A 14110-nucleotide genomic window follows, 5' to 3' on the forward strand; every position below is an offset into this window, starting at 1 on the left:
TATTAGTTGAGAACCCAACTGCCATCAACAACCCCAAGTTCCAGTCTAATGAACTAGTAATTAGCTAAATTACCACTGATTAAATCCCATGGGCTTAAAATAATCTGTAATGACTATCAGGATGTCACAACTTTTTATTTGTGTCTTAATGTGTGAAGGTGTGTTATTTCAAAGAAAGGATGATTTTCTGGTTCTTTAAGGGGGACTTCCATCACTTAAATACATCGCATTCATGATTAGCACTGGGAGTACGTTCTAGCCCAAGCTCTCAATCTCTCCTGTTTTTTCCTGGCTCAACAAGAAAACAACCCGTTTTTACCCAAGACTACTTAATAACTTCTTCAAGTGATTCTACTTGTTGAAATGTAGATGATATCATCTAAAACTCCCAACTTGAAACTATTCAGTTAGCTTCTTGGTTTCCACTAAAAAGTTTAAAAAATGTATTGACAAGAGCCAAATACCTAAAATTTAAAAGTCGTACCCTTGAAATGCAAAGATGTCTTTTGTTTCTCTGGTTCTGTTGCTGTTAATGTTCCCAACTTTATACAAATAAAGCATTTTAGAAAAAAATAAATGTTTTATATTGTTAGAAATACCTAACAGAAATTATGAAATTACTCAGAAATAAAAGGAAGCAAAAAAAATCACTAGAGATTAGTGCTGCTGAAAGAGAACTGCTTCTTTTCTGTGGATGTAAGTTCTTAATGACATAAATGCAGCATACACGGAACAGAATTTCAAATGTCATAAGCCAGGCATGCCAAGAAGAGCCTCAGAAAGTGAACAAGCAAAAGTGCCAATGTGTGAGGCGCCTGAGTGGCACAGTCAGTTAGGTGTCCAACTTCGGCTCAGGTCATGATCTTGCGGTTTTTGAGTTCAAGCCCCACATCAGGTTCCGTGCTGACAGCTGGGAGCTTGGAACCTGCTTCGGATTCTGTGCCTCCCTCTCTTTTTGTCCCTCCCCTGCTCATGCTCTCTCTCTCTCAAAAATAAACATTTTTTTAAATGCCAACGTGTGACATAAAAAGGAATAATTCCACTTCAGATTTGAAATTTAAAAACAGAAAGAGAGAGAGAGGGTGCCTGGCAAGCTCAGTCAGAAGAGTGTGAGAGTCTTGATCTCCAGGTCATGAATTCAAGTTCCATGTTGGATGAAGAGATTATGTAAATATAAAATCTTTAGGGGCACCTGGGTGGATCAGTAGGTTAAGAGTCTGAGCTCTGGTCATGATCTCGAATTCGAGCCCTGCATTGGTCTTTCTGCTGTCACCACAGAACTCACTTCAGATCCTCTGTCTCCCCTCTCTCTCCCCTGCTCTCTCTCAAAAATAAACATTAAAAAAAAAAAATAAAACAAAATCTTTAAAAGAGAGAGAGACAACAAATAATTCAACTCCTCCTTAATTTGAATAGTGAATTACAAAAGAAATCATCAAGCTCCCTTCAGTTTTGACAATGTGTTCCTAGGAGCATTCTGTCCATGGACCCTCCTGCAGTAATCCATTAATGAAAAGGATACAGCACTGGGTAAACTTGACACCAATTACCAATACCCAGATTAAAGACGGTATTTTACTATAATTACTGCAAATCCAATACATGTCCTTTCAGAAATACCTAGCTCCATTCATACTTTCACACTGTGAGATGAAAAAAATAAAAGTACATACTACCAATCTGCAATATAGAAATCTGTGTACATGTCCATGTCCTCCACAAAATCACAAACTTGAGGGCAAGAATTCGTTTTGTTAAAAACACCTGATATTCGTGTAACTTTGATCTTTGTACACACAACTTCATTTGATCATAGAAACTCTCTAAAGTCAAAAGAGTAGTAATAATTCCTATTTTATGGTGGGGAAACCACAGTGAAGAGACATTAAGGAATTCACTCTAGGTCACTCAGCAACAGGTGGAAGAAGTCAAAAGGAAAGTACTCAGACTACTATTCCACTGACTAGGAACATTTTAAAGATTATGATGGAAAATTTCAAACATATACAAATGAAGAGAGATGAGAACAATGAACTACCACAGTTTTAACAAGGATAAAGTTATTTTATCTTTACCTGAACCCCATTTTGAAATAAATTCCAGATCTAATACCGCTTTTTTGATAAATATTTCAAGATGTAAGTCAATCATATTTAATAAAATGTTGAATGCAACAGATAACCAACAAATACCTGGTTCAATTCTATAGATCTTACATATGCCTTCAGACATTATTATCCAATTCTCACTAAAAAAAAAAATCAATTCTGAATTCCTAGGTAGTACATACTGTACACACTTATTCATTCACAAATATTTATTCTGGGCTATAAGATGCCAGCTGCCATGCTAAGTGCTTAGTATACAGCAAAAGGAACAAGCAAACACAGTCCCCTCTTTCCATGATCTTGCATTCAACTATTCTGGATACATACTCATGCACACATGCGTGTGTGTACATGTGTGCACGCACACATGTGCACACACACAGACACACACACACCCCCCAACCATGTAGGTCTTGAGGAATTGGAATTAGTTTGGCTGGAAGAGTACTTAACTAAACCTACCAGTTTGTCAAGGTGGAATCCAAATTCTCTATACACAAATTATGAAATGGAGTGGAAGACAAAGTTTTCATGAACTCAGAATCCTGATATTCTTCTAGAAAATATTAGGAAAGTTTTCCTTAATTTTCCTCCTCCTAAGAGTTTTTCCAGTAAAGAAAGCCAACAATATTAAAATTTAGTGGGGGGAAAAACAAAATAATTCAAGCAACTGAATGGATTCAGAATACCTTCCATTGTTATACTCAAAAATGTTCAAATCATTTTCAACTTTTACTGAATGTATGCACACTTCCTAATGTTGATGTCTTCTGTACAATCTATAAGTCCATGACTATACAGTTAACTATGGAAATTACTTAAATTTTGAAACTCACTTCAATAGTGGAGAAATGGGAACCCTCTTGCACTGTTGGTGGGAATGCAAACTGGTGCAGCCACTATGGAAAACAGTGTGGAGGTTCCTCAAAAAATTAAAAATAGAACTCCCCTATGACCCAGCAATAGCGCTGCTAGGAATTTACCCAAGGGACACAGGAGTGCTGATGCATAGGGGCACTTGTACCCCAATGTTCCAATGTTTACAGCAGAACTTTCAACAATAGCCAAATTATGGAAACAGCCTAAATGTCCATCAACTAATGAATGGATAAAGAAGTTGTGGTTTATATACACAATGGAATACTACTTGGCAATGAGAAAGAATGAAATGCCTTTTGTAGCAACCTGGATGGAACTGGAGAGTGTTATGCTAAGTGAAATAAGTCATACAGAAAAAGATACTATATATTTTCACTCTTACATGGATCTTGAGAAACTTAACAGAAGACCATGGGGGAGGGGAAGGGGGAAAAAATGTTACAGAGAGGGAAGGAGGGAAACCTTAAGAGACTCTTAAAAATGAGAATAAACTGAGGGTTGATGAGGGGTGGAAGGGAGGGGAAAGTGGGTGATGGGCATCAAGGAGGGCACCTGTTGGGATGAGCACTGAGTGTTGTATGGAAACCAATTTGACAATAAATTTCATATTAAAAAAAAAAGAAACTCACTTCAATATAAACTATATAGATTGGAGTAAAACAAAAATGAAATGTTCTCTTTTCAGTATGTTTTATTATTCCCAGGAAACCAAGTTAAGTATAATTCTATATACAGATCCCTTCTCCCTCTTTATTTGACACTCCTTAGTATTAATATTCATTTGATGGAAATAATCCAAATGGTTCCCTCCTTTTTTAATTGAACCTCTTTTCTATTATTTCATGCATGTGTTCATTTATTCACTTTATTTCTACTGGACGTAGAATGTAAGTGAACATGACCACGAGACACTTTCTGGGTCTTAGAGGACCATAAGAGGGTGAGTGGAGCAGAAAATTAAGATTATATCTTATATAACAGATGTAATAATTTAAAAGGGCAGACATATACTAAATGTCATAAAGGAAGTTCAAAGATGTCGAGGTTCAAAGGAAACAAATTTTATCCAAATGTAGGTATTAAGGAGTACACCACACAAAAAAGGGGTGGCATCAGAACTTGGCTCTGAAGGATGGGTAGCATTTCAACAGGTGGAAACAGTAGTACAGGGAAGAGCACTGAGCGCACATTCCGAAATCAACCCTAATTAAAGCTGCAGAGGTGGATGGCAAGGGGCATATACAGAGTAGTCAGTCTGCCTGGAGGATACATGTAGCAAATGCACAGGAAGAACACAAGAAAATCCTACCAAAGACCAAGATAGTACTGAGGACAAAACATGGGTTTTGTATAATTTAAAAATGGAAAGAAGTATTTGAAGGTTCTTACTAAACAGTCTTGGTGTGCAGATGCATCGCAGTTAATACCCAATCATCTCCCAGTGTTTAGCCGGAAATACTTGCTAATGCTGTATCCAGCTCTAAAGGATGAGAAATTCTCATCTGGGGGTTTATAATTTAATTTATTCTACTTCATTCATTCAGGAAATACATACCGGGCAACTCATGGTTGCAGACATTGTTATTTATAGATATAAAAGACATAATACTGTACTCAAGTCAGAAAAAACGCAAAATCATTAAATTGAAAACACTTTTTACAACCCAAGGAAGTGTTTTCTTTTTAAAATTTTTATTGTTTGTAGAGAGAGAGAAGGAGAGCCACGAGTGTGGGGAGAGGGGCAGAGGCATGGGATCATGACCTGAGCTGAAATCAGGAGTAGGATGCTCAACTGACTAAGCCACCCTGGCACCCCCAATGGGAGTTTTCTGACATGCAATGACCATGAGTCCTGCAAACATTGGATATAAACCTGCATCTGAACCTTGGACATCCTCAATTTGGATCTAAAATGCATATAACTGTGGAATAAAACAGTTGACTAAAAATAAGACAATTGTTTTACATATTTACAAAACAATTCCTACACAGACCAAAGGGGTTTGGACTAGGTTATATCTAAGACTCCTTCCAATTCAAAAATCCATATACTGTAATTCTAATTCTACTGCATTAAAATCCTTTAGGAAAGCCAGATAATAAGAATTAAAAATTAAAATCATTGCCTAAATGACAAAGCCAACAACAGTAGCTCAAATTTAGGTAAACTACTAAATGTTTAATAATTATCCTATCCCAAATGGACCTCCAGGCTACTACTAAGTACTCACACAGATTCTTGCCCCATGTCTTTTTTTTTTTAATTTTTTTTAATGTTTATTTATTTTTATTTTATTGTATTTCAGAGACAGAGCATGAGCTGCAGAGGGGACAAAGGGCGGGGGGGTGTCATAGATTCTGAAGCAGGCTCCAGGCTCCGAACTGTCAGCACAGAGCCCAACGCGGGGCTCGAACTCATGAACCATGAGATCATGACCTGAGCCAAAGTCAGCCGCCTAACTGACTGAGCCACCCAGGTGCCCCCTTGCCACATGTCTTAAGGTACTTTTACTTCATTTCTCAACAGAGAGCTACGTGTGCAGATAGTAAAATAAAAGCAAGTATGGCAGCAAACTGGCGATATTTAAAACAACTGGCCAGTGTCTCTTATAAAACTCCTCCCTCTGACTGCTGACCTACCTGCAGACTTAGCATCTATAGATCATCACAGATGGTGATGACCTTTATGTAGGCACGCTTGCTACCAACCACCAGTGCCCATTTTCAATGCTGCTTCTTGGCCACTGGACAAAGCCCAACACCATGCACACTACCTTGTCCTATTACCAAACCTCCTGCACCCAGATTTCATTTGTCATGTTCTATTACGCCAAGAAACTCACACATTTCCTTCCTAGGAAGACAAGCTCACTGAACCTCATGACAAATAAAGCAATAGTGCGATCAGTTCTTCAAGAAGCAGTACCATATTTGCTCATAGGTCTCCAGGTTGTTATGCTGCCTAATTTTCAAGTACTATGGTGTTTATTTCATTAAATGGGTAGTAGATGCCAGAGCCACATTATGTGATAGTTCATTCATCAAACAAGCATTTAGATTTTTTCCATCGTTTTCCTTAAAATGAATTCACTATTATTACTTATTTAAGTACATTATTAACCTACATTATTGTTTAACTATAGCTGTTTATATGATCATAGTTATTACCCAAATTCCTTAATGGCAGAATTTAATAGATAATCACTTTTTACAGACAAACTTCAGTAAGGCACACCATAGAATTCAGGAGTTTCCTGAATTGATATGTCATTTATTCCTGGCAAATCATTACCTTTGTCTACATATAGTTCTTTTTTTCCAAACTAGAAATGTACTCACTTGCTTAACTTCTTCCATCAAACAAACAAAAAGAATTTTTTAAAAATTGCTACTCAGATTTTAGAACAAGTCAACCACTTAAAAATGGCACAATAGACAAATTGCTTAACCTCTGAGCCTTAGTTTCTTGATCTATACCATAAAAGGGCTGAAAGACTTCCAAAGTCTTTCCAACTCTAATACCCATGAGTTTGCAATGACATAGCATAAGAATTAGATGTTTCAATATGAAAAAACATTCTTAAGGAATCATTTATAGTGAGGCATTAAAAAAGAAAAAAAGGATAATTTACTTTTAACAAGGAACCTGTTTTCATAGATATTCACTTGTCCATGTCTTAAACATAGGGAAATACACCAAGAGATATTCAAGTTTATACAAGTTTCCCTCCTGTAATCCATTTCCTCCTTAATAGGGAAATTCTAATAATTCCAGGGTGGTAACAGTTGTGTAAAAAAGAATATAAGCATAAGGCCAACAATTCAGCATTACCAAATTCTTCTGCAGCAACAAGGCATGGGCAGAACATAACTGTGAAAATGCTTATTTATTAAATAACCTTGATAAATTGGAAACTTTTCAAGGAATTCTTAGAGAAGGAAGGACCAAACTTACTTCTAACATACTGAAACTTAAAAAGAAAAGTAAACTCCTGTGTTTCCTGCTTTCACTAAAACAAGCCCGAAGAAACATATTCTTTATCTGCAAGAGAACACTTCTATTCAGAAGGATTCCCATGAACTAATCCACCTGAAGGGTCAGCTTTTTGCTGCATCAACATGCCAGGTTTCTTCTACCCTATTAATGATTAGGTTTTCCTAGAGAAAATAATATTTTTATTTTCTTTTTATGTTATACATTACTAAGATCTTTAAAAAGAGAAAATTAGGTGCACCTGGGTGGCTCAGTCAGTTAAGTGTCCAACTCTTGATTTCAGCTCAGGTCATGATCTCATGGTTTGGGAGATCGAGGCTTGCATCGGGCTGCATGCTGATAGTGCAGAGCCTGCTTGGGATTCTCTCTCTCCTTTCTCTCTGCCCCTCTCCCTGCTCGCATGCTCTCTCTCAAAGTAAATAAATAAGCTTAAAATAAAGAAGTATTAAAAATAAATTTAAAAAATTTCTTAACATTTATTTATTTTTGAGAGACAGAGGCAGAGCATGAGCAGAGGAACGGGAGAGAGAGAGAGAGAGAGAGAGAGAGAGAGAGAGAGAGAGAGAGAGATAAAGAATCTGAAGCAGGCTCCAGGCTCTGAGCTGTTTGTTAGCACAAAGCCCGACAAGGGGCTCGAACTCACGAACTGCAAGACCATGACCTGAGCTGAAGTCAAATGCTCAACCGACTGAGTCACCCAGGTGCCCCTAAATAAATTTTTTAAAATAAAAAGAAAATTGGAAAATTCACCTTGAGTTTCTGAACCAGTACTTGAATTTGAATTACACTTACACTAACAAATTTAATACCTGGGGACAAGGCTGGTAGCACTTACCAGTATCTTTGTAATGACACACTACCATGAAGTATCAGGGTTTGATGATCATCTTATTCCTTCAAACACCAGGCCGGGAATTACTTGAGAGAAGTGATTTACCCAAGCATCTTTCCCAGCACCTAACCCCCATGGTTTTTAAATAGTAGGTCCTTCTTCCTAATCCTTGTTAAATACATGGAGCCCAAATGTTCCTATCTGTTAGTTACACGTCAATATCTTCTTGTAGCAATCTATTTGTACATCTGTCCCTAAGGTGCAAGTTAATCTTTGAAAAGCATTTGATTCAGGAGCGCCTGGGTGACACAGTTGGTTAAGCGTCTGACTTCAGCTCAGGTCATGATCTCATGGTTCATGAGTTCGAGCCCCACGTCAGGCTCTGTGCTGACAGCTCAGAGCCTGGAGCCTGCTTCAGATTCTGTGTCTCCCTCTTTCTCTCTGCCCCTCCCCTGCTCACACTCTGTCTGTCTCTCTCTCCGAAATAAATAAACATTAAAAAAATTTATGAAAAGCATTTGATTCTGATTCGTGTTTTGGCTGTCTTATTCAATCAGCAAATTCTTGATAACTAAATCATTACAAATATTAGTTGTTTCATAAAACTAGTTAGTCTAAACATAGCACAACAAGCCAACGGAAATAAAGAGAAGTGAATTTTTGAAGAGAAAAAAGAACTACTAGCAGTAGTTCTGGTACATGATAGGCCATCAATAAATATTTGGTGAATCAACAGACTGCTGGTTAAACACACATATATATTTTAACCTATATATATTTAGGTCAAAAGGTAAAACGATTCCTTGGTGGAGTATAGAAGCTCCAACATAGGTTCACACAGAAGTCTGATTTTGGCAAATGCTCTAGGATTTAGGATTACCAACTGTAAAATAAGAGTAAATTTACAGGCTAGACAGTGATTGGCTGATCAAGCCTGGGCCTGGGATACATCCAGCACAGGTAAACAAGAATTTCAAGTCATTATCCCTGTGCATACAGGCAGTATCAGTGCCAGCAATAACAAGTCAGCCTTTCTGGCAAATCCATCAAAATTAATTCTTAAATGTTTGAAAAAACTAATATGTTTATGATGCCCCTTCAAGCTTGAGGTTTAACTACCTGTGGGAAGGGCCTATAATTCTGATCAATTACTTATGACTTGAAGGTGCTTACAGAGATATCTGTCCTTTTAAGAAACCTTTTAAGAACCAGCCCTAGCACTGTAAAGCTGACACTGTGGGGCACCAATAAGTCACAGGTTTGGGGGTCCAACTTTGACAACTCTCCCTTGGAAGGAAAAGAATTGTTGTTACCTGTCCTTGATTTCCCAACCCTGCCTGAACAAATATTAGCAACCTTCAAAATCTGGAATTCCTAGTCTACTTAAGGAAGTCATGGGGACCAAAGATTGCCCCAAGGCAGAGGCAAAGAGAAGAAACAGGAAGGAAACAAAATGGAATGGAGATATGTAGCTCATGAAGATGACATCATCAATAATTTTTTTTCAAGTGCCACTGAATTTCATGGCATAGGACTGATGGGTCTTTTCTGACAAACCACAGGCTTGTTCTATCCAAGTAGTTTCTTGGTTCCAGAGCCTCTAATGTCTGGGTTTGAGTATGATTTGCTTTATAGAAAAGGTCAGGTGAACTGATATTTTACTGGGAACCTGTTTGGAGGCAACAGCCCCACTAATCAGCATGAAAACAAATAACACTTGGACACCTGAAGCATTTTTAAATTTAAACTGCTCTCATATACACCATCTCAGCTCCTACTCACAACTCTTAAGAGGTAGGTATCATCATCACCACTTAACCTGTAAAAATAATTTTAGAAAACCTTTAGATATCTTCACCTTCAATTTGAGTATAGCCTCCTGAAATTTCTCAGTACAGAATTCAAGTCATGGGTCAGTTAGAAATCTCTAAAGACATACCAATTTCAAGAGTATAAATCAAGAGAGTAAGATAGATTAGCCAAAATCTACCAACACTATGTCAAAAACAACCATCCTGCTGTTAAAGGGATAGTGCTTTGTAAAAAATAATGTTACACAGGAGTGCCTCTATAATGCCTCTATGCTGGAAGGACAGTATTTTATTTATCTACATGTAAAAAACTGGACACTCCCCATAGGCAACAGACAAAATAAAACAAGAACTTTGATCCTAAAATTCTGGGAAGAACCTAAGTGATTCTTCCAGGAAGATACCTAAGTTACAGGGGACAAAATGTACTCACCCCTTTCCCCTCCAACATCACAAAGATTCACCCGAAGAGTTTTTGTCGGTTTGCAACAAAGAAAACACGCACAAAAGGTCACCTGTTGCTGTTATGTATAAGCCCAACTTCCTAAAACACTCATTCTTCTGGTCTCATTTTCCTTTGCCCCTCTCCTCAACTGGCTAAAGCAGAGGTATAATGGGGGTCCTATTTTCATAGCCATTTATTACCTTTTTTACGTATTTATGATTCTTTGCAGCCTTCTAGGCTTAGTCTGTGTTGGGAACAAAGCACCACACAAATCAAACAGCCTAGGATAAGGGGACACAAGTTAAAACCTCCCAGGAAGATTTTGTAGACACTAGGGCTCCCTGAGTCTCTAGAGGGCTTGGTATTTCAAAGGTCAGTCTTGGGTCTCTTGACTTTGATGACTAATGTTAAATTGCTGGACTTTTTACAAAAATATTTAGCTGTGTTTGTTTACATAATTTCATCCACAGCACACACAGTAGGCATGTATTTGTTGAAAAGAATCCCCACATAGATGAGAAGACAGGAAGAATACCCAAGACCTCCTTTTTCCAACACACTATGGTTGAGAGTTGACAGGTAAAATCCCACCCGAATTTGTACAAGTTTCTGTGCATTCCTTTTTTACTTAAAACTACACATATCTGCTTAGAAAAGAAAAGGATGACACTACACACAATGTCAACCACACAATGGGAAAATTCCAGGATTACTAAGAAAACACCATTATCGTAGTCACACACACTTTAATTACTGGTTACCACACAGGAGAGGCTTTAAGAAATGCTGTCTCTCCATCCACTTGCCACAACCCCTCCAGAAAAAGCAAAAGCAGAACACTTGGAATCTAAAGATTCCACATCTTGGACTCAACATCACTACTTTTGAGAAGTAGTTTAAAGACTATGCTGACCCAGAGACATAAAGTAATACACACTAATAGGCAACATTTTTGGAAGAAGTTTCTTAGGCCACCCTGTTTGATGCTTATTTTTCATTATATAACTTTAAAGAAAAACTGGATGTGATTGGCAAAAATATTTTTATGCTTCTATATTTTTAAACCTTATTTAAACGAAGCTCCACCAAGAAAATTCTCATCCCAATTTTCACCGCATCCTGCTACTTCTCTTATTCTCAGCCTCTCAAAAATTCCCCAATGGCTAGGGAAACTATGCGGGGGCTGGCAGGGCACGTCTCAGCTTGGCTCGTTCTGTCCCTAAAAGGCACCCAACTTCCTGGACCCTCTTTCAGGGCCAGCAGGGAGAATACGCAGAACTTGCACAGCGGCAGGGAAGCCTGCGCAGGTCACATTTCCTGACTTGTCTTTCTGCTCGCTGTCTGGCAAGGTCACCCTCTCTGGCTTGCGGCTCTGTCCACATAACTTACTCTCACTTTGTAAGGGCAACGGGTCGCGCCATGCCTCCCCTGCCGCCCTCCGGCCTGGCAGCGTCCCGGCCCGGAGGCTCCCTGGCCCTCCCCCGGCGCGCGCGGCCTCCGACGGCGAGGGCGCCGCTCCCCCGCTCACCTGACCACGTTGGGGTGCTCGAAGGTCTCCAGGTGCCTCAGCACCGCCACCTCGCGGATGGTGGAGAGCGGCATGCCCTCCTCGCCTGTCTGCACCCGCACGCGCTTCAGCGCCACGAACCGGCCTCCGTTCTTCAGGTCCCGGGCCTTGAACACCTTTCCATAGGCGCCCTCCCCGATCTCCGCCACGCACTCGTACTGCTGGTCCGCGCGGCTCAGGCCGTCCTTCTCCATGCCGTCTGGACGCCGCCCGGCGCGGCGCCGCTGGGACGGGCGGGGGGCGCGCTCGGCTCGCTCTCGGCCGCCGCTCGCCTCTTCCCGGACTTCCCGGCCCGCTCCCTCACGCCCCGGAGCTCGGTCTCACTCTCCCTCGCCCCCGCCGACTACCGCTCTCCCGCGCTCCGGCTCTCGCGGCTGCTGGGGCTGGATGGAGCGACCTCCCCGCGGGCGGGCGCAACCCCGGTGCCGCCGCGAAACTCCGCCTGCCGAGTCGCCAAGGAGCGAGCCGATCCCTCCTCTTCCCTCCCAGAAGCGCAGTCCTCTGCACAGACACCGAGGCGATTACATAGCCTATGCCCCAGCGCGTCTCAGTCCACAATCATTCCACCTAAAAGAAGAGACGGGAGGACAAGAAAAAGTGCAATCAGACATCCCAAGCGCCTTCCTCCGGGTCCCCGCAGACTCCCCTCCTCCTCCTGCATAAAAGCCCCCGTCGCTACCCTCTGTGCGCTCCTGCCCTCTCCCAGGCTGCTTAATCCTTCCTGGTTCCACTGAGAAAAGCGAAGTTACTTTTCTTTCCCTGCAGAGCTGGAGCCGTCTTCGCGCGGAGAGGTTGCAGGGGCCCCTCGGGGATGAGCGAGCGGCGCGGGACGCAGTGGACGGGAGGGGGCGTGCCGATCAGCCCAGAGTGTGCCGGGAGCGCGGGGGAGGGGAGGTGCCGGGCACGTCAATGTCACGGCTTAATATTTATCCCTACATCATTGTGTTGTACTGCTACCCACCCCACCTCCCCGGGCCTAGACGTGCAGGGAGTGGGGCTCCCAGGGTGCCGTGGGCCTTTCAGGGGTCGTACCCAGGCTGCTGTGGAGAGACTGTGGGTCCATCGGTGTGGGGCTGCAGAATGTGGGTGGGGGCTCCCAGGACCCTGTAACCCGATGCTGGGAGTGTGCGAGAAGGGGTGGTCAGACATCTGCTCGGAAATTGCTTCCTTTCTTTCTACTTTCAGTTTTTCTACGAGGAGACATTTAAAAACGACTTGCACACACAAATGGTCTTTTTGGGGTAAAGGAGTCTGCATTGGAAACGGAATTCTTTCTCCGACTCGGAGGACCTCCCTGGTGGAAACCCATGGGGGTCGGGGAGGGCTGAGGCTCCCGCTACTCGAGAGTGGAGGAACGCTGGGGCCCTGGAGGGGGAGTCGCCCACGGGACCATAAGGGTGGGAGAAAAGGGTATTCGCCGCTCTTTAGCTTGTCATCTCCTTAAAGAATAACTTCGGGAAGAAGGTAGCATAACCGTGACTCGCCCTGAAATTTTCAACTAATTTCAACCTCAACAAAACTTAACCTCGTCTTAAAAAGGCTGGTAGTAGGGGGGGTGTAAATGCCAAGCCTTGGGGGTGAGAGAGAAGGGGCTGCGTCCTCGGGGCCAGGACTCCAGAACCTTTTCCCACTCCCTGGATCGTCTCTGAAGTAAGTAGCAGAGGAAGCTGCTCCATTCCTCTTTCGGCTTAAGGCCTGGTCTTATCAGGGGCCAAACGCACCACCTCCCCCAGCCCTCCGCACAACAAAGTGCGGGGAGGGGGCTAGGGGAGGGCACACTTTCCTTCCCCATTGAGTTGCAATCCAGGACCTAGGGAGCCTCCAACCCACGGCCGCCGCGGCCTCGGCGGGGCATTCACCACGCCGGCCTCGTGTCCGGAATTCCCGGGAAGCCTCGGAATTACCTGCCCCGCAACTTCTGGCCCGCTCGCCTTCTGCCAGGAATTAAAGAAACAAATGGCGCGATCCCCACGGTGTGCGGGCAGAAGGGACCTCAGCGGGGGCAGAGCCCCTCACACTCACTCCTTTCGAAACTCTCCTTAGAAAGTGAAGGCGAATCCTGGAGGAGCCAAGGAACGAGACCCCACCCCCCCAGGGCCTGCACAGGGGTCTGAGCCAGGCAAAGGGCCACACAGGTAGCCGAGGAGCAGCCGCCGGCAGCGCAGCCCGCCCCTCCCGCACCCCCCTCCTTGCCCTAGTCCAGCGGGAGGCTCAGCTGCGAAGGCAGCGTCGCGGACGTCCCACCCCCGCAGGGAGCTGCGCCCGCTGCCCGGGCCTGGCCCCGCACCGCCCGCCCAACCTCTCCCCCCTAGCTCCCCGGACGGTCGGCTCCGGCGGAGAGAAACGGGAGCAACAGTGCCTTTTCCCCCCCTCTCCTCCACTTTTTTTTGTTGTTGTTGTTGCTTTCCCACGCTGGCTGAATGTGACTTGACCCCATTTCAAAAAAGTTTGACATAGTGCTTCAACATTTCCGC

At 42.8% G+C, this 14110-nt stretch overlaps 1 protein-coding gene across 4 annotated transcripts in view; it reads right to left on the reverse strand.

The window, feature by feature from the left end:
* Positions 1 to 14110, reverse strand: part of CDK6 (cyclin dependent kinase 6) — a 260707-nt gene that overhangs the window by 245229 nt on the left and 1368 nt on the right. Inside the window, exons 1-2 of one of the 4 annotated variants that reach the window (XM_047850938.1) lie at positions 13541 to 13795; positions 11598 to 12203 (exon numbers count right to left, since the gene is read on the reverse strand). In XM_047850938.1, the coding sequence (XP_047706894.1) occupies positions 11598 to 11830 (233 nt within the window). In that variant the 5' untranslated portion in view covers positions 11831 to 12203; positions 13541 to 13795. Of the gene's footprint in view, positions 1 to 11597; positions 12204 to 12315; positions 12464 to 13540; positions 13796 to 14110 lie in introns of those variants that run through there. The other 3 variants (XM_047850937.1, XM_047850936.1, XM_047850934.1) reach the window with 3 other exon arrangements.

This window comes from Prionailurus viverrinus, chromosome A2 (assembly GCF_022837055.1).
Source record: "Prionailurus viverrinus isolate Anna chromosome A2, UM_Priviv_1.0, whole genome shotgun sequence".
Classification (NCBI taxonomy): Eukaryota; Metazoa; Chordata; class Mammalia; order Carnivora; family Felidae; genus Prionailurus; species Prionailurus viverrinus.